Source organism: Populus nigra, chromosome 4 (assembly GCF_951802175.1).
Source record: "Populus nigra chromosome 4, ddPopNigr1.1, whole genome shotgun sequence".
In the NCBI taxonomy this organism is placed as follows: Eukaryota; Viridiplantae; Streptophyta; class Magnoliopsida; order Malpighiales; family Salicaceae; genus Populus; species Populus nigra.
Window position 1 is genome coordinate 11,454,996 of NC_084855.1, and position 27,328 is coordinate 11,482,323.

General features: G+C 32.6%; 2 protein-coding genes across 6 annotated transcripts; one reads left to right on the forward strand and one right to left on the reverse strand.

Moving 5' to 3' along the window:
- Window positions 1-10,808: 10,808 nt before the first annotated feature.
- Window positions 10,809-18,047, reverse strand: LOC133691288 (lysophospholipid acyltransferase LPEAT2-like). Of its 4 annotated transcripts, none has more exons than XM_062111720.1 (14): window positions 17,430-18,038; window positions 16,868-17,048; window positions 16,660-16,719; window positions 16,169-16,332; window positions 16,009-16,072; window positions 15,825-15,893; window positions 15,525-15,620; window positions 14,854-14,898; window positions 13,968-14,038; window positions 13,147-13,213; window positions 12,713-12,763; window positions 11,612-11,722; window positions 11,472-11,519; window positions 10,809-11,252 (listed from the first exon to the last, which is right to left on the reverse strand). In XM_062111720.1, exons 1-14 carry the CDS (start codon window positions 17,891-17,893, stop codon window positions 11,085-11,087), a joined length of 1,659 nt encoding a protein of 552 aa, XP_061967704.1. In that variant the 5' UTR covers window positions 17,894-18,038; the 3' UTR covers window positions 10,809-11,084. The 4 variants fall into 4 exon arrangements, 2 of the variants coding, with proteins under 2 accessions (XP_061967704.1, XP_061967705.1); XR_009841633.1 differs by adding an exon at window positions 11,832-12,003 and having other exon boundaries at window positions 11,151-11,252; window positions 11,472-11,722; window positions 17,430-18,047; XR_009841634.1 differs by lacking the exon at window positions 10,809-11,252 and adding an exon at window positions 11,832-12,003 and having other exon boundaries at window positions 11,501-11,519; window positions 17,430-18,047.
- A 4,051-nt stretch (window positions 18,048-22,098) lies between these two features.
- Window positions 22,099-27,205, forward strand: LOC133691601 (subtilisin-like protease SBT4.14). Of its 2 annotated transcripts, none has more exons than XM_062112181.1 (11): window positions 22,099-22,686; window positions 22,793-22,887; window positions 23,024-23,121; window positions 23,224-23,367; window positions 23,480-23,585; window positions 23,779-24,292; window positions 24,387-24,481; window positions 25,811-26,035; window positions 26,114-26,222; window positions 26,316-26,529; window positions 26,650-27,205. In XM_062112181.1, the coding sequence occupies exons 1-11, from the start codon at window positions 22,588-22,590 to the stop codon at window positions 27,153-27,155; spliced, it is 2,205 nt and encodes a 734-aa protein (XP_061968165.1). In that variant the 5' UTR covers window positions 22,099-22,587; the 3' UTR covers window positions 27,156-27,205. The 2 variants fall into 2 exon arrangements, with proteins under 2 accessions (XP_061968165.1, XP_061968164.1); XM_062112180.1 differs by having other exon boundaries at window positions 22,121-22,686; window positions 26,614-27,205.
- The last annotated feature ends 123 nt before the right edge of the window (window positions 27,206-27,328 follow it).

Consider the following 27,328-nt stretch of genomic DNA (forward strand, 5'->3'; position numbering starts at 1 on the left):
TTGGGAGATGGAGACATCAAGATCAAGAGCCATAACGCCATTCCCCATAAATTTGGCGACTTCGACTTTTTTTCTCCCACTCTGGCGGGTTGCTGTGTCTCCTTTGTTGCTGGGGGAGATGTCGAGATGCAGCGAGCTATTTGTATCTTTTGATAAGGTATTGTTGTTAAGATAGAAATATTTAGGAGTGTAATTATAAAATTATGATTAAAATTTAAGAATTTTTATTTATTATTACATGTATTAGAAATCTATGGTCTATAGTTTGAGTAAGGTATTGATTGTGTAAGGAGAAGATAAATATACAGCATGATATTATACAAAATTAAAATAAAAACACGAGAGAAAATTAAAAATATTTTGAAATGCCCCATAGAATGTTTTCATTTTTTTTCTAATATATAATATATAATATTATAATATATAATTAAATATATGGGTTGAGCTGGCCCAGTCAATTGGGCCGGACCCAGCCAAAACGAGTTGGATTGTACTCGGCCTAACCAGGATTTGGGTTGGTCTCGACCCAACAAATCTTTCTTTTCTTCTTTTTTATTCTGGGCCGGGCTCAACCCCACCTAAAGTTCACTACATGAACAATGAACGTGAATTATAATCCACGCCTGATATTCATGCATGAACAGTAAGATGTGAATTATATATAATTCATGCCTTGTTCATGTGGTGAACAAAGGGAAGAAGAAGAAGAATGAGAAGGGGAAGGGGAAGGGGAGCTTACCTGGCTCAGGGGTCACGACTATCATCACTGGTCTGGCTAAGGATAGTGGTAAGGCCGGTGGCTCGCAGCGGAGCTGGAGGCAAGAAAAAGAAGAAGAGGAAGAAGCTTGCAAAGGGGAGAGGTAGTGCAACCACCATGTGAGGTGGTTAGGTGGCTGCTTGTGGTGGAAATGGTGGTGCACAAGATTATGGTGAGAGTGGTGGTGGCCAAAGGCCACAGTGGAGAGAGAGAGAGAGAAAAAAATGGTAGAAAACTAGGGGGAAGTTGGTTTTTTGCCAACTTTAAACCCGATTTTCTTCATACTTGGGTCATGAAATACACCTTTATTTATAGGGGATGGAAGAGGGCAATCTTATCTTCATTAAGAAAAAAATTTGGCCATTAATTCAGTTAGAAAGAATCTCAATCGTTGGCTTAAAGTAGATACTATGAACTGTCAAATTTAACAATTAAAGGGTGCCTGAGTTGGTCTTTTTAAGCTAACTCTATAGCTGATATGGTGTCAATTAGCCAGTGAGGACCATATCAGGGTGTAAAGAGATGTCAGGTGATCATTTGCGTCCAAAGTTTGTTAAATTTGGTGAAGGTTAGAGGTATTAAATGCATCTGTAAAGTAGTCTCCTTAACCTGTTATTTGAGAGAGAAAATAAGGAAGAAGAACACTAACCAAAACGACACTATTTTGGTAAAGTTCACTTTAGTCCTTCGATTATTGATTTGTCTCAATGACACCCCTGATTGGCTCAAACTTTTAATTCTATGCAATTTCATCCCTTAAAAAACTTCAATTTCAGCGTTGGATTTGCGTGCCTTTTTCTCTTTCATCCTTGATTTTGAATTTATGCAATTTAATCCTTAATTGACCATTAAACTTTCAATTTCTTCAATTTCACCTTTGATTTCAACCGATCGGGTCCTCAAAATTCAGCGCCTTTTGCAAATTGGTCATTGGCTGCAAATTTCTTCAATTTAACCCCTAATTGAACCCAAAATTTTGTTTTTCTTGCAATTTCACCATTGATTTCTATCAATTGACTTGGTAAAAAGTAAATTTGATCTTTTAAAATTCTAATCTTCTTAATTAAGCTCAAATTAGGCTCCCAAACTTATTTTGTCACCAATTAAGCCCCTAATAAAATTAATTTGACCCATTTAACGTATAACTAAGTCCTGCAACTAATTAAATCCTTCAATTAGACCCAAATTAATTCTTAAACATAATTAAACTTTAATTTGACCTATGATTAAATTAAATTGGCCTATTAAAAATTTAATTATATCCTTAGGTTTAATGTTTATGCAAATTCATCCAATAATCATTTAATTTGACCTTGAATTTGCATTCTTTATTTAGTCTTCGGTATAATGGGGTACAATTAAGCTTTAAATTTCATCTAAAATAACAACTTAATTTTTATGTATTTTTTGGAATCCTTCTCGGCCTACTTTCTCCATGTTTCTTGTTTTTATTTTATTTTTTATTTTTTTATTTTGGAAAAAAAAAGTGAATTAAGAGAATAACCGAGAAATGGGTTATGGCATCCTAAATAATTTTATTGAGTTAATTGTAACTTAGTTCTTTCAATATAACAAAACTAATTAATTATTTCTTACAGGTTTAGATAGTATGTTTTTAATATCCTTATGTTAAATATGATTATAACATTATTTATTTTTGTTAATTTATGTCCTTTCAAATTAATTTTCTGATTTTTTCTTCTTTTGAAAAATTAAAGAAAAAGGAAAAAAGAGAAGTGGGAAGAATGGGATTGATAAAAAAAAAATACATTTTTTGGACGAAAATTATATATCAATGACAATTAATAATGGTTAAGGGACTCTTAATTGTTTTTTATACTATGGGAAAGTCACCTGACTCTTACAAGAAGGAGAAGAGGAAGAACAACCTGATTGTTGTTCGGATTTTGGTCTTTGAAAGCCTTTATATTGATTTTGACAAGCTGTTTTCCTGCACATCGACCATATAGTTATTTCTCTCCTATTACTGATTGTAGTTTATCACGTGCCCTGCTACACACCTATGAAAATTAAAGAACATTTGAGTGTAGGGTAACGATTATTTTTTAAAGTATTTTTTTATTAAAAAATACATGAAAATATATTTTTTTTTAAAAAATTATTTTTGGTATCAACACATTAAAAATATCTAAAACTATAGAAAAATAAAAATAAAATAATTTATTTTTTTAAAAGTGATTTCCAAATATAAAAATAAACAGAATCTTAGAAGTGGATGAACATTCGACTTGGCCAAGTGAATAATTATCAAGGCAACACGCTCTTTGTTTAGAGAATGAAAGCTAGGAACCGCACTTGGCGAAGACCCTCATTTGAGAGATTCAAGTGCCTACGAGGCCAATGCGTTGTAATCTTCGACGATAGCTATTTGACTCGTGTTTCACATGAAATTATGTGTATGTTTGTGTATTAAAAAGTAGATATACAAATTTTTTCCATGCATTTTTACACATAAAAAACTTTTAAATATAAATTAAGAAACCAATGCAAGAATCTAATTAAATAAATTAAGAACCATTCATGTAGATAAATAAATAAAAAGTCATTAACGATAATTAAAAAGAATGAAAAAAATCAAGAGATAAATATAGATTAATATATTTAATCTTACAATATGAAACACCGAGAAGCGCTGCAAGCACTGGAGTGGACAACATACACCAACAACTTTTTAAATTTAAATATTAATTAATCAAGTAAAAAAGACCAAATTGTCTTTCATGGTTCTAGAATTAAAAAAAAAAAGCCCTTAGATGCAAATCTTATTTTTTTTCTTGATTTCAAGGGTAACAGAGCCTTTTATTGTATTTTAGAAAGCGAAATGACAAAAACAACATTGATCAACAACTTTAAAATTTATTGACTTGGGTGGTAATTTAGTAATTTTATCGATTTAAATTTTTTAAAAAGATGCATATACCCACAAATAATTCTTCAATGATTAATGAGCCATGTGAAAAGATTTAATTACCCTAACACTAAGGCATCTCAATTGTTTTTTCTTCCGAGAACAAAAAAGTAATTTCATTGTAGCAATGAATAATAAACTGGGTCTAGGTGTACAATGATTTCAAATTTAAAAGATATTGATTTGACTCTATGATTAGCCTAATTTTTAAATTAAATTATATGCAAGCTGTTTCGATGTGACATTATCAATTGATTAGGTTCAAAAAAAAAAAACAAAAGAAATAGGTCATGTTTATCCTAGTCAACCTGCTAAATCTGCGACTCGAGTTATTGATTCTAGTAGGTAATTTTTTTTATTTTGTTATATGATAAAAAATACAAAATTAATTTATCATTAACTCAATACTGAATGATAAATTTTTTTAAAAAAGTCACATTAAAAAATAAAATTAAAAGGAAAAAAAAAAAAGCCCGGATATGGGAGCCTGGGTGCCTGTTTCAAGATCAGGTGAGTTCTTTTTTAAAAATAAAACTTACAGATACATGTCATTTGCTACCTCAAAGTTAATAACATGCCTCCCAGTCTTGATCCTGCGATCTCATCGTTACACACACCCCTTCACTCCTCTTGTACTTCAGCGGATGATGAGCTAATAAATTCACAACATCTTTAGTAAATTGTTGCAATTGATATAAATTAAAGGATAGTTTCGTCTTGTTCTGTGATGACTTTTACTACTATCATTTGAGTGAAATAATGATATACTAGAAAACTTTTAGGTGGAGTTTGACTGGCTGGTGGAGCTCATCCAGTAAATAAAGCTCGTCTGATATGCGAGACTCACCCAAATAGCTGGAATTCACTTTCTGTATACTATCAAAGCTTTCAAGTTTCAGTGACATTTTTTTGACGTGTACAAGCCACCACACAAATTATAGTCGTAGTCTTGGGGCATAGTTGTGGACATAGTCTTAAATATAGATGTAGATGTAGCTATTGATATAACTGCCATTGTATTGAGGCTTTGTCAATCTTGAAAAGAGTTTTTAAGAAATAGAAATGAATTGGTTTTTTATTCATGTTCTCATAAACAGTGTCCATGATGAGGTCCTAAAAAAATTTAAGCAACTTAGCTGTTTAGGTGCAAAACTTATATGTTGAATAATCAGTTAATTTCATGGTTCTAACAATCTGATTCATTCTTCCTATCCAAAATGACTTGTAGTTTGTGCCTTGTAGGTCAATGTGACTGGTATCTACAAAAGATCTATTTTTATAGATTTAGCGACTTTCAGATGCTTAAGTAAGTATCCTTTTAGAGAGAGAATGTACAAAAATATTCTAGAAAAATAGACTCTGAAAATATATATGTAACAGAGAATGAAGATTGTGAACATGAAGATTGAAGGATTCATGGGGTATTTATAACTCATGAGTCTTGTTTTTTTATAGAGAAGAGAGGTTGGAGAATCATTTCTTTTCTATGATATTTTAAAATATATTTCACTCAAAATAATATATATTAGATCAATATAAAATATTAAAATACGAATTGTCAAGGATGGTAGCTCATGCAGTTTGCCTAAGCCTATTAGGGGCAATTAATGCATAATGACTAAAGGAGTCGATAAAAGTTAATTTTGTAAAGGTTGGTTTGCTTTTATGGATTGCTTAAAGTTATTCCTCTCTTGCAAGTATCGTCGAAATTAATATTGCACCTACCTTTAATAAGTTTGATATTAATTTATGGTCAGAGACAACTATCCGACGTACGATGCACGAATAGAGAAATATGCGATATACCACTGCACTTGTATCCACCATTCATGCTCGGAATTTTTTCTTTTTTTTCTTCTTATTAATATTTTAATATTTTATTTTTGCTAATTTTTATTTGTCCAGACCAGATTATACACACACACACGTACACCAAACATAAATCTAATTTACCAACCTAGGCACATTTCTTTTTAATCAGGACATAAATTACGGTGGTCTTGTACAAAAGTTACGAATTTACTATCATCTTTACAACAATAGAGAGTTGTTACCATAACATGAGACAAATGGAACTTGAGATCAATTTGTCGTTACTTCTCAACGCACTAGTAGCTTTAAGGACAAGGAGGAAGATCTATGCATGTATTAAGACCCCCTACTTATTTATCAAAACATATCTATCGAGATTGACCTTATACTACTACTACTACTATTATTATTTATTTGATGTTAATGTTTATAAAAAAACTAATTTAACCCAAAAATTTAAATTATTTGATAAATTTCAATAAATAATTCATATAATTTTCTAACATGTTTCCTCAAATGAATATTTGAGTTTGAAATGTACACAAAGCTATAATTACCTTAAGCTTAATTTTATTAATTTATTGTAGTGGATATTTCGAAAAAGTAAAATGTAAAAAGAAATAAGAAGTCACTATCTAATTTTATAGTAATTCGAAATCCTAACTAGTATTTAGAGTTCTAGATAAGGGCTGATTATGCTAGAGGAAAGAACAAAAAAATCACCATAAAACATCATACCTAATGTAAATTGTATTGTTGTTTATTTTTCATGAAAAAAAATACTTTTTGTGCTTTTTAAAAAAAAATTAACTAGACTAGTGCTAATTATAAAATAGTGATTTGGGATTTGCTTCTAACATCAAATCTCAATCCTCACTTTTATAATGTGTTCGTTGAAGTCGAGAGGATGGTAACAAACAATTTGAGATTTGACCTATTCTACTTAATTACATGAAAAAATGAGCCCAAATATTCTCACTTACATTCATAAGACCTTAATGGGGTCATATTAACCTAGCCCAGATTCTCTTGTGGGATAATGTCCCAACACATGAAAAAATATAACAAAAATTTGTAAACATTAATAAAAATAGATGAGATATTTACAAGCTTAAATAAATTTATCATACATGCATGTTCATTTATCCATATTTGCAGTGCATCTTGTATTTTTATTACAAGGCCCATAACACGAAAGACTTGGCCCACATTAAAATGCATTTCTTAGCAAAGTCAAACATTTCAACATTTTTAATAAAATATTCCTTTTTATAAAGAAAATCATCAAGACTTCATTTTTAGTTAGTTACTCACTTATGGTGTTAAAAGTAAATGAACCATCATAGATCGTTACTTAAAAAAACTCTTATATTCTTCATTTATTCCGTGCGAGATTGGTGGTTCTTATTAAAGTAATATGATCAAATATTATTCTAGGCTCAATTATCTATTGTATCAACATTACTTTATTTATTATATTATGGTCCATTTTACGAAACCATTAAGGTTAGCTATATATATAGAATGCATTTAAGTTGAATCTTTCAAGATTACATCTTGTTTTTTGGTTTATGTATCTATAATCATTTCAATGTCATCCTTGGCATCACAATAGCATAAGTATTTATTAATATCATCATTCAGTTCAAATAATATAAAAATACCTTTTATCATGCATGCATATTAATTTCTCCATGTTTGTGATGAGTCTTGTATTTTAGTTACAAGACCCATCACACGAAAGGTTTGGCTCATATTAAAATGCATTACTTAGAAAAAACAAATATTCTAACCTTTTAAAAAAATATTCCATTTTAATATAAAAAATAATCATCAAGACTTCATTTTTTAAATTAAAAAATATTAGTTCTTAATTTGTTACTCACCTACGGTGTCAAACATAAATGAATCATCATAGGTCGTTACTTTTGATATCGATTAAGGTTAGCATATCTTTTCTACTTTAGTTTTTAAAATTAAATTTTTCTTTTAAAATACATAAGTGTCTCGATAAAATATTAATCAATGAATCATAATGTGAATAAACATTTATAAGTCATTACTCTTAGGTGTCGATTGAAGGTAACAAGTTGGTCAATTTATTTATTTGTAAATCTTTTTTCCTTTCAAGTAATGATTATTAAAAAAAGATAATAATCATAATATTTGATCTTGAATGATTATCTACTAAAAAATGTCTATGCATAAATGAGTAATGATAAACTAGTATGCATTGGTATTGATCGAGGACAACGATATAAAAAAATAAAAAAATAAATATTATTGTTAATATAACAATACATTTTAGGATAAATAAATCATTATAGATTGTTATCTTGAAACTACATAACTTTTAGTCCAAATAAGAAACATCTATTTTTATATACCTCTAGATCTTGCCTCTAAAATTTCTTTGAAACTCTCGATGCCTCTTTTCTCTTTCTTTTCATTGCTTTTCTCTCATATTATATAATGGTAATAGAGCCTAATTTCTAAAACATTTGAACCATTAATTTTTGCATCAAAACAAAACTACTTTGCAATATCAATATTTATTTTACTTTTTTCTCTTCTTTCTCTCATCCCGCAATTATTATTTTAAGCCTATTGCATAACTGCACACGTGGCTACTTCATAAACATGTCTTCCATATCACAAACCATGGTAAATCTATCCACCCTCTACCAATCCTAATGGCATTGGTCTTATCCGTATCAACCTTCAACATGCTTACCACTATCTATATTTGAAACTTACAAACAACTATATGTCTTAAAAATCTTAAATTTATCCTTTTTTAATTGTCCATGGATTATTTAAATTTGTAAAAGGTAGTCATCTATACCTTCCTGAAAACATCATGTTTTACTAAGGTTAAGTAATGACCTAAGTAGATATATGTTATGGTTGCTGAAATTTATGCCTTGTCTTTTAAAGACATGTGGCCCCTCATATGATATGACTATGAACATGGTAGGTTGTAGATGGATGAAGCATTGCACTATTCAGACAATGATCAATATTGATGTCAGTCAAGGTTAGTTGGTTCATCAAATTGATGTATGTAATGCTTTCCTTAATGGATTTCTTGATATGAATGTGTTTATGGCTCAACCTCATAGCTTTGTTGATCCTCAGTTACCCAAACCATGTTTCCAAACTAAAATGTTCTCTTTATGGTCTAAAATAAGCACCCCGTGTATGGTTTGATTAGCTTAGTCGGTTCTTAGTTTCTTTGAATTTCATAGTTCCAAAGTTGATATTTTCTTATTCATTCTTTATTTTGTCGAGGCTACAATATTTATGTTAGTTAATGTTAATGACACTTTACCTACTAGTGATAATATTGTCTTTCTTTAGCATTTTATTACTCTTTTTTGTACTAAGTTTTCCATTCATGACCTTGGTTCACTTCGCTATTTTCTTAGCATTAAGGTTTCTTCCACTATATATGGTTTATTTTCTTTCATAACAATATTACATTGCTAAACTTTTGGAGAAAACTAGAATGTTTGAGTGTAAACTAATTGTTGCTCCTATTGTAGTGAGTTCTTTTTTATCCAAATCAACTGGTTCCCTTATCCCAATCCTACCCAACTACAACAATTAGTGGGTGTATTCTAGTATCTCAAATTCACATGACCTAATATATGTTTCGTAGTTAATAAGGTATGTCAATATATGCATTCTCCCATCGATATTTATTGATTGGTAATTAATCATAGCTTGTGTTATCTATATGATACCTCCTCTTTTTGTTGGCACTTGAATTATCAAAGTGATGTCTCTGTCTCTTAATGAGTTTAACAATTTTAAATGGATTAGTAGTGTTGATAATAGAGAGTTTAAGTGTGGCTACGTTATTTTTCTTGGTCAAAACTTGATCTCTTATAAATGTAGTAAACAATGTATTATTGCTTAGTCATTAACAAAGGTGGGTTTTGGCTGTCAAGATACATCACCCACGTCACCTATAGGGCGTGGGTGCCTCATTTTTTTTTAAAAAAATATATTTAGTCAAAGATCAAATTACCTCTTAGCTGACTTGATAATAGCGAAAAAAATCATTGTGAAAATACAAAAAAAACCCCTTTGAGGCTAATTTTAATTTAATTAATTCTAAGGGTATTCCGGTTGTTTTATTGTGTATTTTATTTTTATTTTTTATAATTAGTCAAATACTAAATTCCCCCTTAACTTATCTTATAATTACAAAAAAAATTACAAAAAAATCATAGTGAAAAGACTAAAAAGTTTATTGAGGACAAATTTTTTTTTTTTGCTTTTAATAATATTTTTGTCGTTATACTGTGTTTAAAAAATAAAAATAAAATACATATACATTTCTGGTCAATCATTTAATGATCAATGGGTCCTGTAAAATACCCTCAATATCAAGGCATGTTATATTTTTAGAGGAAAGACAGACTTTATTGCACTCTTTCAGTAAACAATACAAATGAGTACGGTCTACAATGTTTTTTTCATGCACAATTAGTTTTTGTTAATATAAGAAAATCGCTACCTTTGTCAAAGACATGAACCATGATCGATCCGAGCCCTCCCTCCTAATACAATGAATGTTAATTGCATATCAAAGCTACAATCAACCTCAATTCACATAATTATTTCAAGTTGTTGAACTGAAGTTATGCGTTAAACATGTGCAAATGTATGTTGAACTTATCAAGCCAAAGTAAATGTTAAACCACAATAATTGATGGTAAGACGAGCACATAAGTCAACAAAGAAGGGCATAGCGAAGGAAGTGATTGGCATGCTAATGCAAGGCAGATTCTCGCCACTGGGGACCAGTTGCTCCTCCTCCCTCGCCTTGTCATGAACAATATGCCCACCATAAACACGTGAACGAAAATAACAGGAAGCTATGAATGAGGTATTGTCTTGGCTTAACGTGCAGCCAATACCCTATATATTCCCACACACCAAAGAGAGGCCCACATACTCCTCTTGACGGGTCTCTGCTTTTCACGCGGTTGCCTTTTGTTCTCTTTATCTTTTCATGCATAAAATCCACAAATGGGACGATGTGGTGGCTATTAGCACCAGGCCCAGATAAATTCGGAGATTTTTCAGTCAGGTATTTCTTCTTTTTTTAAAAAATGGAACATTCTTTTCTTCTTTTTGTCAGAACGTCCAAAATTCTTTCAAACGATCAGTCATGGCTACTAGATGCCTTAGTTATTACTACATCCTCATGACCAAATCATTTTATTTCAATCGTACATCTATCTATTGACATGAAAGCTGACCGACCATCTCAATTTGGATGAATTTCAGTTTGCTAGCTTTTAACAAGGAAAAAAAATGCAAATGCTTTCATTTCTCTACCGCTGGTAGACAGAGAACAAAGTTCAACAACCAAGTAAAATACAACAGAGGAACTTTTCTGGCTAGTCAAAACTCTCGTGGACACTGTATTCAGCGGCAAGGTTAAAAACAGTCCCTGCCTCTCTCACCCCTTCTAACCCTGAAATCCTCTTCAGAACAAAACCAAGCCATCAAGAGGTATGAATTGAGCACACAAAATGCGACAGCCCAACAAGAAGCCTGAAACACATGCTGTCATACAATCTCCAGGATCCTGTAACCACCTTGTGATGAGTCCTTGTGCACCAAACAAGGTGCAAAAAGTGCAATCAGCAAAGGATTCCGTCTTAGACAAGAAATAAAACTATCCTTGCTAACAATCCCATCACCATCGGTATCAAATACATTGAAGAGCTCATGGATCTGCGAGTAAACAGGGAATACACATTTTGTTATGAAAAACTATTCTTTCTTTTTTGTTAGAGAACAAATAAAGACAAATTGGATGGAAGATATTATGCAAATCAAATTGAACAAGTCTCTTCGCAAAAATTTGAATGCAGCTACCATAATAATCCAATTAATAATCCCACAAAAAGGATTTCATTTACAACAAATTAGACAGATCAGCCAACTGTTTACCTCATCCTCATCCAAGTTTGGGATTGCTAGTCTTATCGTATCTCCCAACTGATCAAAACACAACAGAAACCAAGAATGTGCAAGGATTCTCCTGAATGAAAGATAAGTAAATTGACAAGTAAAGGAAAGGATTAATATACTTCTTGCTCTGAAATTAGACCATGACCTCCGGTGTCACATTCAGTAAAAGCTAGTTCACAAGCTTGCCGGAATAATGGTTGCGTCATGACATGTGCTGATCCATACAAAAACTGCAAGGAACAAATTATATGATCATGTAAAGCCAGCCGCATATCGTGAGACTATCAAAACATAGTTTCACACAATCCCTTCAGCCAAAAATTGTTAGTGGACAGTTACCATAATATCAATGATTGCAGTCATTTCTGGCAATGGAAATCCTTGTAGACATCTAAAAAAAGTGTTCCTTTTCCATTTGAGTAGCACATATATGTTGTAGGCCCATACCACAAGCATTTTCTTATTCATTTAAGCGCAGTGTGTTATCTGCTAAATATCCATTAAGTTTGCTCTTGCATCAAATGGAGCTCCAATTAGTACAGAAATAATTCAAAAAAACTAAAATAAAACAGTAGTGGATCAATACATTTGAAAATTTGAACCACTTTTACATTGACTTTGCTCTTGCAGAGTATTCGGAAATCCAATAAATATAATAAATTCTGGGAAAGAAGGATAAAGAAAGGAGCAGATAATTATCTTTAGACCCTTTTTGCATTGGATTAAACAGCAGCCAAAAGCTGTCAGTTTGGACCATTTTTACATTGAGTTCACAGCGGCCAAAATACAAGCTACATTGTTTTGCATCTTTTTTTAAAAAACCCAAAATTTTGCACCATCAAAATGGAGTAAAACTCCAGTGAGTCTAGTGGATGAAGTTAAGAGTATTCAAGGATCCATCAGAAGCTAGTGGTTGAGCACTTTAATCTTGGTCTTAAGATCATGGATTGCCAAATATCTGTAAATAAAACTCCATAGATCTCTAAGTTCAGTGAGAGATAAGAAGCTTGGGTTTCCATTTGCCTACCAATGTGCCATAGATTCTGTTGTCTCAGAAAAGTTAGCAAGCAGTCACTGATATGGGCACACAACTGGTAGCTGCTCAGGTCTCTATGATCTCAAATTGATTACAGTACCCATTCTAATGATAATTGAACTTATTAACTCAAGCAGGTGAACTGCGTTAATGGCAAAGATGAAACAAATAAGGGCAAATTTACCTGCTTGAATGTAATTGATCCTTTCTTCTCTACGTCAAGGAACCCAAATAACTGCAATCCAACAAAACTCACTTATTGCTCAAGAAAGTGCAGAATCATGTGCATGAGAATAGTTTAAAAATAATGATCTGCAGCCTGTTCAATTATAAATTACATACATCAAACTTCATATATTAAGAGTTCAAAAAAATTTCATATGGCACAAGTGATTATCCTTGTTTCTTGTCAATGATTAAATGATATAGCCTTGCTGCTTTGGTCATTTTCCATTCCACAGTACAATAATAATCTTCAATTTGTTTACCCTTAACACAACCCAGTCAAGAGAGATAAACTAGAAAGCCATGAGCAAGAACATTAATTCAAATATTGTTAGATCACAATTTTTTTATTTGAGTGCCCTACACAAAAATCTACTTTTCAGGATAACTAACCTCTTCTGAAAGTGTACAAGTCTTCACTCTCAAAGCCGTCAAAAAGTCATGGAATTTAACACGACCACTGTAGAAAGAAAGAGTCAGAGCATAAGCATTTGCTATCACAGTAAGAAAAAACAAAAGGACTTCAATGATCATAGTCACGAATGAGAGTTTCAGTGTTTTCAATTAAAACTTTAGATGCATCGTCAAACCATTACAATGTTAAGCATAGCAGTCAGCAACAAAGAAGAAGAATAAACCATATTTTATGGACATCATAAAAGAATAAACCCAAAGTTATGGACAGCATAACATGGAAGCATGTTCCCGCATTAACTTGCAGACTTGTAGAACAACTAGAATTGAGAGACAGATGAGAAGAGAAAGCCTACTTACAATGCCTGGAAGGAGGGCAGGCAGTCATATATAAAATCAAATAAACATGATATTCATCCTAATAAAGAAAAATGAAAATAGGAATCACCACAACATTACTTAACAGCTCAAAGAGCTAGAATGGCAAATCAAACACAGGAAAGTGGGAAGCCACAATTCAAACACTGCATCAAATTATCTAACAATACAGTCAAGGGAACTTGACAGTCTTCAGTTTTGCCACTGAGTTCAAGAGGTGCAAGAATTCCACCCGGGGGTGCTTGCCAGGGAATTGAGTAGTCTGAGTAGTTGAATGCTAAAGGGTGGAACTGTCATCAAATTCTTCATCCCATGACCCCACTTTAGTGGTCCATAACTAGACAGTAGCCTCTAAATTCAAGTATCCTTCAATCAAAAGCTAAATCATGAAATAAATTCCTCAGTTCAGAAAACTTCAATACCTGGCATCTGGATTCATAGACAGAAACTTGTCCAGAAAGTCCACAGCTTCCAAACTGCTTACATGAAACAACTGAAAAAACAAAATAACCACATCAGTAAAAATATGGTAAGATAAGCTGTGAATAGGAAATAAGAATGATGCAAAGCCTTTTTTTCAAAAAACTACAGGACTTAGTTTTTTACTTGTGCACTGCAGAAACCACATGCTCTGGCAACTCAATGGGTTTAAGAAAATGATACATTAGAATGAAGCAAAGATGTGCAAATGCTATGTAGTTCAAATTGCAGAAACTCATGTTACCAAAAACATGGCCAAGCACAATTTATCTGAATAATTCGTGAGCTACTTTCAGAGTAAAGAGCAGCAACCAATTCATCTTGATCTCTCAAACTCACTCACACAATCACCCAAAAAACACAAGTTAGCTTTTATACTACAATCCCAACCATGAAATATGAGGATCGATTTTCTTTCTTCTTTCTTTTTCCCCAGCAATCTTCAGGAAAATCCATCCTGCATTGTCAATTACTTCATAACTACAGGTAAGAGCAATATCTGAAAATGATTTTGCTGCTGTGTTATTTCTATGAAAGCACTCATCCTCACTGGAAACCCCAAATAGAGGTGAGAAAGGGTCTTTAGTATCGAAACCACATGTGACTTTACCAGCTTATCAGACAAGCACCCACAGGTGTCTTGCTACAGTTACAAGGAAGAAAATTCAAAATTAGAACATGACCATTTTAGCATAACCAAAGACAAAAGGCAAAAACACCCAGAGAAAAATAATTCATTCCTTTATCTAGATCAGATATATAATTCTGGTTCAATTTTCTTAATTAACAAGAAACTCAAATTAAAAGCATTTGAATCAAAATACTTACTGATTCCACCTTAGCCATTTCAACCATATAACTTGAGGGCTTCTCCTGTAAAACAATGTCACGAGAAAAATGAAATATCAGCATGAATTCCACTACCTTTTAGTTCCTCTGACAACAATGTCAACTTCTTATTGCATTAAACAAATTAATCAGACTAATACACATTGATATGTAAAGCTCCATCATGCAATAACTATGCTAGCAAGATGCGGCAAACACATTATATACACACGAGAAACATAAAGCCAGTTTGATGTAATACTTGTTTTTACACCAAACAGAAAAGACATGGTTGCCAATAAATGAGGAAAATGTCCAGTTCAGCTCAAGAGTAGCAAAGGATTTGAGATGTCCAGTCCCTCAGTGTCAGGAACTCGAGATAAGGCCACACTGGACCAACACCAATATTTCTTTCTAATTTTTTTCATGTCTAATCATCACATAAAGAAGTTATGACTTATTAGGTGTAAGCTTAGAACTCCAGACTTAAAAGCAGTTTGAGTTGTTAAGTCCTGGAAACACAAAGCAAACCAGGTATTCTTAAGTCAACCTTGTATCATTACTCTTTCATGCTCATTCCCTAAACACACCAATCAAATACTTCACATTGTGGTGCAAACCCATAAGCAAGATAAATTTGAGAGGCAGATGCTGACAAAGAGATGTTATACCTGCTTCGACTCGGATGCTTTCATGAGAAGCATCATGTCGCCGTAAGAGTGATACGTTTGAACAACATTGAGAGCAGATGCAATAGCATGGCTAGTCTGCATAGATTCATATTTATCAATGTATCAGTATTAGCAAACATCAAAGGAATACAGATGCGTATAGAAAAATAAAAAAACAATACAGGTCCATAACGAGCAGCAGTATACTAAGCATTTGCACGTCAAGAACAAGAAAATGAAATTTAAAAAAGTCCAATCAATCAAAAAAATGAAAGTAAACTAATTAAATCAATTACTTACCCTCTTGGCAAAATGAGCAGGATTTTCTTTGCAATTGTCAAGGGGTGAAACAACTGGTAGATATTCTACCTGTTCAATTTAAAATGAATCATTACAATTATTTGAATGTATAAGAGCTTAAGGTCACTGTATTACATGGTAACGTAACCCAGGATCATATTTAACAGGTAACAAGAAAGCATACCTCCATAAAATTGTGAAACTGTGTAAACATTTTAAACATGAGCATTCCCAAAGAAATATTCCCCCTAACAAAAACAGAAAACATGGTAAGGTTGACCAAACACCATTAGAGACAGGCTAGACAGTCAATAAGGAATTTCCATGTATGAAGAAAGTCATACCAAGATTGATCAAAGTGAACATGGGGATAGCGGACAATTATGGGTTGAATTGCATAACCAGGGATGAACGCTCCAAGTTGGAATGAAATAAGAACCTTTCCGTTAGTAGTCGTTCCCTCAGGAAACAAAAGCACTCGAGGAAATTTATCACATGAAGCTTTTCTCTGTATTCAGATCTTGAAAGCACATTTCTGTATCAAATAGCTTATAAATTGATAAAATTATTTAGATTTATTTTGCAAACTAAGCATAATATGCCTGCTGGATTTCCCAATTTTATAGACTTGTTAGGTTTTCAAGATCTACTGGGACTACTACTGAAACAACACAGTGACAAGTTTAAGACATCCAGACAGAAAAGAGCATTCACAAATTAGGTGCATTTTCATGAATCTGAGCATTAGATAATTAATGTTATTCAATATTCACTAACCACTAATATTATTAAATAAATGAAGCATAAACTAGCAAACATTATAGAAACTTTCTACCTTTACTTCATTAACAGCATGCTTCCTTGATGATGGCAAAAACCTATTTACATATATCACCTGTGAACACAGCAAAACAAGAAAAGTGCCAATTAAAAACAATTATTTATTTATTTACTCTTTTTTTTTTTTTTTTGGGGGGGGGGGGGGGGGGGCGTAAAAAAACCCAGTCAATTGCACCTAATGTGATGGTTTGCAATAAGATTACCTGCATTGCTCTAATAATAGTTCCAACAAAGGGCATAGAATCGTGTGACTCGGCCGCAACAATTGTAGGGAAGAATTCAAAAAAATAAAAAATTGGATCAATATATGATACATGATTAGACACAACGATTGGTGCAATTTCCCTTGGAGCAAGCTTTCCTTTTCTTTTAATCCAATGATAACTGCAACACCAACCAAACCACAAAACAAATCACATCAATTACCTTCAATCGAGCATCGCATAAAAGTCAATTCTTTAAGAATATAAAATCCCCATTGTTTCCTACAAGTAATGCCCACAATATTAATAATCAAAACCCCATCAAGCACATAAAAAAATCAATTCTTTTTTCCAACAACTAAGCAGACCAGAAAGTTTCAAACTTCTATAAAAAACAGGTCATTAATTAAATTAATTCAACATAACCCTCCAAAAAAAAAAACTTCAATCCCCATCAACTAAATAACCAAAACTGAAAACAACTAACCCTAATAAATCGCGCGCGCACAAAAAAAATCCTTTAAGCAATCGAACAGACCCTAAAAAGAGAAATTTAACATACCCAAAAGAGAACAAAATACAGCGAGCACAACCCCTAGTGACCCACATTAACCTAGACCTCCATTTGGGCATAGGATTATGCATGTCCTTCCATCCTTCTAATGCAATTTTTGTTGCAACATATCCTATAGCCAAACAAACCCCAAAAAGCACCAATCTTGCAATTGCAATTGGCAAACAAATCACAATCTTAATCAATTCATATAATCCCTCAATATAAGGCGTATCATTTTTAAACGGATCCAGGGTCGATGGTGCGGGTACTGATAATCCATCTGAGCCGAGGAATTCAAAAGGGTTGCGAGAAGAAGTATTGGGGTTAGGGCTAGGGTTGTGGTTGTGGTTGTGGTGGTTGTTATTAGATTGTTGAATGGAGAAGTCAGAGTCTGGAACGGAGAGGATTAGATGTGGAGAATCAGAAAGTTGTGAGTAGAGGAGAGGGGATTCAAGATCATGGGTTGCCATTGTTGATGGCTAGTGAGGTGAGGTGAGGGGTTTGAAGGGAAGGAATTTTTTGGTTTTTTTTTTTTTTTTTTTTTTGCTAATTGGAGGTGGAACGAGTGACGGAGAGGTGGATGGATTGTTTAATTTTATTTGTTTGGTTTCTTAGAAAGTGAACGAGTGAATGGGTTTTTTTTTGCTTTTTTTAATGCTATCTCCCACGATGTCCTCATGTGGCTCTTTCTTCTTCTTTTTTGTATTCTCTTAGCTCTCGCAAAACCGAAATCAATTTAGAGTTAGTTTAATAGTATAATTGTTTTTTTAAAAGTAATTTTTATTTAAAAATATATTAAAATAATATTTTATTTATTTTTTAAATTTTATTTTTAATAAAATTAATAATATATATGGTAAATATTCGGTGAAGAAAATTTAGGTGATGGAACTACAATTTTAAAAACTAATAATCATCAAAAAAAAAAAAAAAGACAAGAGCTTCTGATGATAGTGAGAAAACTAAAGTGAAACACGTATTCTTAAAAGATCATAAGAAAATGTTGGTATGCTTCAAATAAAAAATATTGAAGAATGTAGTTTAATTAGTTCAGTTTTAAATTTATTTTTTAAAAATTATTAGTTCGAATCTTATAAATTTTATAATTAATGAAGATTTATATAGTTGTTAACTTTAAAATTTATAAGATTAGCGAAGATATACACAAATTAGTCTGAATATTCATATTATTAAATAAATAAATAAAAAACAGCGTAAGTCTTGAAATGAGAACTAAACTCATCTAACTTTTGCCAGATTCAAAGGTGGCGAGCAGTATTTTGCACATGAAAAAAGTAATCATTAGCCATCATGTGGAAGACATATCTCAGTTATTCAAAGTATACCTTCATTTACGGATCTAGATTTACAAGATTCCTCAGTACTGGTCCTGCATGTTCTGCTCCAAAACTCTGAAATATCTAATATTAGATAAATGGCCTGAGATTCTCATATGACAGTGATATCTGTATCATAAACAGCCTGCCAAATCCATCTGATTCGCAGCAGAGTAAGCGTAATCTTATTTTTCCCAATTCCTCTGGACTCTGGAGGTTTTGACATCGAGGGAAGAGAGTGGTCACAATAATTTGGATCTCAGCCCACATGATGTACATCATTGCCGCTGCTCATCGCTGTCAAAAAAACAAAGAGGCAGAATATCAATTTTCAACAAAAACTACAAATTAAAAAAAAAAAACCTAAAAAAGAAGAAGATGAAATTCAACCTGTGTTACCATGTTCATGAGAACACAATGTTCATGAGGCTGAGATTGATGACATAGAGGACAATAAAAAAAACCCAACAAAGTACACTTCTTAATAAAAAAATGTTGAGCCATGAATTTTGAAAAACAAATACATATATATATATATATATATATATATATATATATAAAGATTTGAGTCGACTTGTGTTCATAATTTTAAAACCCGGCACGGCTTATTGGGTCGATCCAGGACTCGACTGATCTGAAACTGGAATCGGGTTGAGTTTAATAAAAAATAAAAAAAGTCAAAAACTCAGATAATCCGGCGGGTTGACCCAGTAACCTGGTTGTAATCGTTGACTATTTATTTTTTTAACCAAAACAACATCATTTTGTTTTATAAAAAAACTTGAGGTTGACCTGATGACCCTCGTCATTTATCCCTATCAATAACTGATTTTCGAGTGTTTATGATTTTATTAGTGGTTTGTTTTTAATATTTTTAAATATATATATATATATATTAATATAATATTTTTTATTTTTTAAAATTTATTTTTAATATTAATATATTAAAACAATTTTAAAATAATAATAATAATTTTTTTAAAAAAAAATCTAAATTTTGGCAAATTTTCGTTTCCGCTACATTTCCAAACGAGGTCTTCGCTTCACAGTCCACAACCAACGCACAAACTACAGTCCGGTCCAACCGACCCTGCCCAAAAGGTGAGTACTTGGGATCTCTAAGCCCGATGGGCCTGATTACTCTCTGTGTGACTGAAACGGAAATCAAATCCCAAGTCAGAGAGAAGGGGTTTCTTGGGGGTTTGATCAAGAAAAGAGAAGAAGTTTGCCTCTTTTTATTGTTGTTGGGGTTTGAGAGTTTTCAGGGGAGAGGGAAGGTGGTAGTGGTTATTATTATTAAAATTATGAGTTGACTTGTAAAATTGTATGTATGATTTTACGAGTTTATATATATATATATATATATATATATATATATAACATGTAAAATCGAGTTAAAAACTTGAAATCAGTTAAAATCGATAAAATCAGACATATTTTATGAGTTTGACAAAAGTTAAAAAAATTCACTATCTCTCTATTTAAGTTCCTTGACACTACACTCCACAGTCTGTGATTGAAGGTTTAATTTTATATTTCATTATGTGATGAGTTAAAAGTTTAATTTAGAATTGAATTTTTAATTTAACTATATAAAATATTAACACAATAAAATCATATTGATTCAATCAAGGTTTTAGTAGTTTATTTAACTCCACTCAACTTGTTTCAATCAGGAATTTAACTATATATATGTATGTTTTTTTTTTTTTTTGTATTTTGTCCAACTCTCCACACTATACATCATTGTTAATGCATTTATTGATTCTTAAATAGATTGTTTGTTTTAGATTTGTTAATTTTTAGTTAATGGAATTTTATTGACATAATTGTGTTATATTGTATTTTTAAATTATTTAAATTATGTATGAAATTTTTATTTGAATTATGTATTTTAAGATATTTGTACATTTATATTATTTATTTTACTTTTATTTTAATTGTGCTATATTATTATTTATTAAATTGTTAATATATAATTAATTAAAATATTTTTTATAATTTTAAAATTCAAGTTTACAATTCAAGTTTATATATTTTATTTTGTGTTTTTTTTTTTTTTTTGATAATTAAGGATGGTTGTAGATATGTCGTGGAGTTTTGAAGAGGCTGCTGAGGACAAGATGTGGCGCGCGAGGGACAAAGGTTTGTGGCGGCAGAGATGTGTGAGGAGGAACATGGAGAGTAGGGTTTCCTGGTTTGTTTATTAGTAGGGTTTAGGCTACTTAAAAAAAAAACTAATTAAAATAATAGATTTTTAATTTTTTAATATAATTATATCAAAATTATTAAAAATATATAAAAATATCAATTTAATATTTTTTAAATAAAAAATATTTTTTAAAAAAAAAAACATGTTGAACCATGTTATCAAACATAGCTAATTTAAATTTTATAACTAAGATTGAAAATACATTTATATGGCTTACTCTTGATAAGTTGGTGCAACACCTACTATATAAAAGTATCTTTTTGCCGACTTATAACAAACCTCATTACTTTATGTATTACTTTATATTTAAGCATATTTTATATTTATTGAAGAATTATATATATATTTTTCCGATTATAAAAATGATCAGCATGGAAAGAAAAAAAGATTTTAATTATAAAATTACAAATGTTAGTCTTAATATGGGATTAGGAATTCATTTTAGTTTTTCCAATGAAGGTTAAACCTTTCAATTCCAAATCCCTTTTCTTTGCCTAGTTTGACCTACTCCCGAGACCAACACTTGGTTAAGCTTTTCATGTAAATCAAGTTTATTCTTTAATTTTATTCTCTTGAAGTTCAAGTTTGTATTTGTTTAAATCAAAGACCAAATCTTGGTTATGAATCTAAGCATCAACTTCTTTCAGTCCTGGGCCTAGCCTGACGGGGATGTCTTTCTAAAGATAAACTAAAGCCACTTGCATTGCTGTAAGAAAAAAAACAAAGGGCCATTCCAGTTAAACTGTCTCTTAAGGAAACTTTAAGCCAATATCCTAAATTCTATTCTCATATGTTGAAAGAGTTGAATTGCTTGAATTGGACTTCAAGGAGGGTCTTGATGTTAGTGGCGCTTTGTTTTCAAGCAACTTCTCCTAATTTGACAATGATCTTTTAAGGTTATATATCATTTATGTCCGAAGATTTCTAGTTTTAAACTTTATCTGTCATTTCCACTATGCCAAACAGATGGTGTGGCAGAAGCAGGTTAATTAGCCAAGACACACTAGCTTACTGTAGTGTAAGAAAGTTTATGGTTAATTCCATCCCTCAGCTGATGTGCGGCCATTTGAGATGTTAGGCCTCATATCGACTAATCAGGATGGCAATCAATGCTACAATTTGGTTTCTGCCTTAATAATATTTATTGTAATCTGTGTATCTTTATTAATTCCGAAATACAGGCAATTTTAATTTATTTAGGCCAGGAATCTTATTAGGCAACTATATTTTATTTTATTTACTTTCCATGTTTAGTAGTATTAGGGTTTCTTCATTTTCTAATATAGGAACTCTGTTATGCACGGTTCAGAGGGTTTTGGGGATTGATAGCATACAAAAAGGAAAAGGAAATGGTGGACAAAGTCCCTCCAAAAGAAGCAATCCCAAACTGAGCTATCTATGACATTGATTGACGAGAGAATAAGAGCACCGTAATTTTGTTTTCTTTCTTTTAAGGTTTCCCAACCTAGTACCTCATCAAACAGAACTGAATAAGTACACGTTTCTGGTTCTTATGATCATCTTTGGAGCTTGTTTGAAGTGCTGCTACTGATAAACTAAATTACAAGTCCTGAAGATTTGCACCAAGACCTTAATTAATCCTCCCAGCAACAGCATGTCAAGGAAGAAATTGATTATTCCTTCCATTCTTCTTTCAAATGTTCTAATCTTCATCTTGCTAGGTTTTTCTGCTGCAACTGAAGATGAACAGAAGGTTTAGATTTATCTCCTGCATAATAGCCATCTCCATATATGTTTCCACTTTCTAACGTGTCATTCATCTTCCAGTGCAATAATTCTGAATCTTGTTAAATGAACAGGAATTCTTTATTGTTTATCTTGGAGATCAACCGGTGATCAATAATGTCTCTGCGGTGCAAACACATATTGATGTTCTGTCGTCCATCAAGAGAAGGTAAGTCCACTTTCTAGCTCCCATCAAACTGCTCACTCTTGATTGTGCAGTTAATACATGGCCTTAATTGTCTGATATTCGATTTGAGGGTGGAACAGCCATACCTGCAGATGATTATTCTTTTTATGTGAAACAGTGATCTAGAAGCGAAGGAGTCCATCATATATAGCTACACAAAGATCTTCAATGCATTTGCTGCAAAGCTATCTAAAGCGGAAGCCAGAAAGCTGTCACGTATGTATAACGCTCCATTCGTGTATGTTTCCTTGGTAATATTATAGATTCCAGTCTTGGATTTTGATCCAGTTTATTCCTGGTGTGAATATTAATGTTCAGTCCTGGACGAAGTTCTTTCCGTGTTTCCAAATCGATATCACAAACTCCACACAACCAAATCATGGGATTTTATTGGGCTTCCTAGCACTGCAAAAAGAAACCTGAAAATGGAGAGGAACATAGTTGTGGGTCTACTGGATACAGGTTTTTGAATCTTCTTGAAGACTGAAGTAACTTCTGTTTGAAGTTTCTTTTCACAACAGCAAAACAGTTATTACTATATAAAAAAAACTCCGTTTCTTGGTGTGTATACCAGGGATCACTCCGCAGTCTGAGAGCTTTAAGGATGATGGTTTTGGCCCTCCACCTAGAAAATGGAGAGGCACTTGCGGTCACTATGCTAATTTCTCAGGATGCAACAAGTAAATTTCTGTATTGTAAATAAAACAGAATTGTTATTTTTTTCCCCTCCCACACGGATATAAATTTTTAGAATTTGTTCCGGTACTTCTTAATTTCAATCTTTGATGATCACTAGTTGATAGGAGTTGCATTGGTTTAATCTCTGAGTTCTTTCTTTCTTGTTTTTTCCCCACCTCGTCTCGGATGTTAAAGCAAGCTTGTAGGGGCTAGATACTTCAAGCTCGACGGCAATCCGGATCCCAGTGACATCTTATCTCCAGTAGATGTGGATGGCCATGGGACACACACATCATCCACACTAGCAGGAAACCTAGTTCCAGATGCCAGCCTATTTGGGCTAGCAAGAGGGGTTGCTCGTGGTGCAGTGCCAGACGCTAGGGTAGCCATGTATAAAGTGTGTTGGGTCAGCTCTGGTTGCTCAGATATGGACCTACTTGCTGCATTTGAAGCTGCTATACATGATGGTGTTGATGTTCTATCAGTATCCATTGGTGGAGTGAGCGCTGATTATGTATCAAATGCAATAGCCATAGGTGCATTCCATGCCATGAAGAACGGAATTATCACAGTGGCCTCAGGTGGAAATGATGGACCATCTTCAAGTTCCGTGGCGAACCATGCGCCATGGCTCTTGACCGTTGCAGCTAGTGGCATTGACAGGGAGTTCAGGAGCAAAGTCGAGTTAGGCAATGGGAAGATTGTCTCGGTAATATTGTTCAACATCCCAGAATACTAAATTCAGATTGAATATATTTCAGACAACAGATTATAATGATGTTTTTGCATTTAATGTGACGTAGGGTATTGGAGTGAACACATTTGAACCAAAACAAAAATTATATCCAATTGTCAGTGGGGCAGATGCTGGTTACTCTAGAAGCGATGATGGTGCAAGGTACTGTTTGGGAAAAAAAAATGCTAACTGTTTAGTTCACGTAGCCACCTTATTCTATATAAATATAACATTGTAAATTAATTAATAGCTAGCAGAATAATAAATTGCATGTGTATGTACATTGCATAGAATAGTATATATTAAATTAAATGAGCACAAAAATTCTTTGATTTATAGATAAAAAATTGTAGAATTATCTTGAGCATAAAATCACCAAACTACGTATAATTATATATATGCAACGAAATATATACCAAATGTTTAAATTGTATCTACTTGTTGATGAATTTTGGATGAAATAACAAAATTAAAAGTAATATTGTCAAGAATTAAAAAATTATCTTTAGGGCTACAAATAATTTGTATGCAACCAATCTCCTAGAATATATTCCAACGACATCCTAGAAACTTAAAAAACACACTCAAAGTCCAAAGTTCTATAATATAGACAGCAAGTAGGAAAGGATCAAATTGAAGGAATCAGAAAGCTGTAGGTAGCAGAATGGTTTTGCTATGATCGATGTTTAGTAGATACACCGCCTGCAGCACCTATTTATACAAGAATTTTCTTTTTTTTTAGGGGGGGGGGGGGGGGGATGATATATGAATTAATTCTGTTTTTTATGATTTTTTTTTTATGATGTATGAATTAATTCTGTTAAATAGAATTTAGTTTCACTATATATTTTAACTCTTTAAATACTTGCCATAAAATACAAATAAAACATAACATTTTCCTTTATAAAAAAGGGGGAAGTTTAGGTGGTGGAAATACAAATAAAACCTAACATTTTCCTTTTTTAAAATAAAATTCTATGTAGTGGAAGTTAATTTTGATTAGATTAGTTACTTTATGAGTGATAAAAAATAATTTTTTTGAGTTAAAAAATTATTTTACAATTAATTTAAATTTAAGCTTGGTGCCCACATAGCCTAAAGTTGATCTCTAAAAGTTTTGTTGTTTTATACGCCTAATTTTAACTTCTCAGGCCACCATTATTATCTAAGTCACATAAATCTTAATTTTTTTTAATATGAGATTGAGGTTTTGAATTTGAAAAAATTTATCATTTATTTGAAATTAATTTTTTTATTTACACATAATTAATTTAAAATATGTGAATATTTTATGTTAAAATATTTATATTAAAGGTCAATTTTCAATAAATACTTCACAAATGTAAGTGGATCTCACATTTAATTTAACTTCAAATAAATTTATCTGACCAACCGTGTTTTAAATCAATTTGCTACAGTTTCTGCTAGTTCGTTTGTCAAGCAATATGCAGTTTCAGATTTATTAGGTAATGGTTCTAAACTTCATCACAGGTTCTGTGCCGATGGCTCGTTGGACCCTAAGAAGGTGAAAGGGAAGCTTGTCTTGTGTGAGTTAGAAGTATGGGGTGCTGACTCTGTTGTTAAAGGAATCGGAGGAAAAGGCACTATTCTTGAGAGTGAGCAATATCTTGATGCTGCCCAGATTTTTATGGCACCAGCAACCGTAGTCAATGCCACCGTCAGCGACAAAGTCAATAATTATATACATTCCACCAAGTAATTCGTATTCCTATTCTTTTCTATTCCCAGTTTCTGTTATATTGTCCTCAGGCTGACTAACTTCGATAAAAACAGATCTCCATCAGCAGTGATATACAGAACCCAAGAAGTAAAAATCCCTGCTCCTTTCATCGCTTCCTTTTCGTCTCGGGGTCCAAATCCAGGATCAGAACGCATTCTCAAGGTATATTATTAAGGGAAAAAAACTCAAACAAGATTGATTTCTATAAATACCTGACGCCTAAGCTTATTGTTTGATTAATTTTGAGTGACACAGCCCGACGTCGCAGCACCAGGAATTGACATTTTGGCATCATACACTCCCTTGAGGTCGCTCACCGGGCTGAAAGGTGATACACAGCACTCAAGATTTTCTCTTATGTCAGGGACTTCCATGGCTTGCCCTCATGTTGCTGGGGTAGCCGCCTATATAAAGTCATTCCATCCAAATTGGACCGCAGCAGCAATCAAATCCGCCATCCTGACAACAGGTAAAAATATATTCCTGCTTCAGTAGTTCCCAATTCAGTTATAATCAACTTTCCTGCTTACACTTCCATCCAATCTTTGTCAAGCAAAACCTATGAGATCAAGAGTGAACAACGATGCAGAATTTGCCTACGGTGCTGGTCAAGTAAATCCTGAAAAAGCTAGAAACCCTGGCTTGGTCTATGACATGGATGAGATGTCTTACATTCAGTTCCTATGTCACGAAGGCTATAACAGATCCTCCTTAGCTGTTTTAGTTGGTTCAAAATCCGTAAATTGCTCCTCATTGCTTCCTGGAATTGGCTATGATGCTCTCAACTATCCGACTATGCAACTTAGTGTAAAAAATAAGCATGAACCGACCGTCGGTGTTTTTATAAGGACAGTTACCAATGTAGGTCCTTCTCCTTCCATCTACAATGCAACCATCCAGGCTCCTAAAGGAGTAGATATCGTGGTAAAACCTATGAGCCTCTCCTTCTCTCGTTCCTCGCAGAAGCGAAGTTTTAAGGTTGTGGTCAAGGCAAAACCGATGCCAAGTTCTCAAATGTCGTCAGGTTCACTAGTATGGAAAAGCAATCGTCACATTGTGAGGAGCCCTATCGTTATTTTTAAACCACTGGACTAATACTCAAATACAAATCTGATAATGGGAAAAGTACTCTGTATTATATACAACCATACGAGTTTGTGTGTGTGTGTGTGTGTGTGTGTGTGTGTGTGTGTGTGTGTGTGTAGTGTACTTGGTAAATTATGTCATGCTGATATAGTTTGTTGATGATTGCCTTGGTAAATTTTGGT

What these genes read in the sequence shown, in the direction of transcription:
- LOC133691288 (XM_062111720.1), bottom strand. Translation starts at nt 17,893, where the DNA reads ATGGCAACCCATGATCTTGAATCCCCTCTCCTCTACTCACAACTTTCT. An exon ending in AAATGGCTAAGGTGGAATCA is followed by an intron (nt 14,039 to 14,853) that starts GTAAGTATTTTG and finishes TTGTTTTTTCAG; the next exon opens with TTGTTTCATGTAAGCAGTTT. An exon ending in CTTGTACACTTTCAGAAGAG is followed by an intron (nt 12,764 to 13,146) that starts GTTAGTTATCCT and finishes GTTGGATTGCAG; the next exon opens with TTATTTGGGTTCCTTGACGT.
- LOC133691601 (XM_062112180.1), top strand. Translation starts at nt 22,588, where the DNA reads ATGTCAAGGAAGAAATTGATTATTCCTTCCATTCTTCTTTCAAATGTT. An exon ending in GGAAGCCAGAAAGCTGTCAC is followed by an intron (nt 23,122 to 23,223) that starts GTATGTATAACG and finishes ATTAATGTTCAG; the next exon opens with TCCTGGACGAAGTTCTTTCC. An exon ending in AATTTCTCAGGATGCAACAA is followed by an intron (nt 23,586 to 23,778) that starts GTAAATTTCTGT and finishes CGGATGTTAAAG; the next exon opens with CAAGCTTGTAGGGGCTAGAT.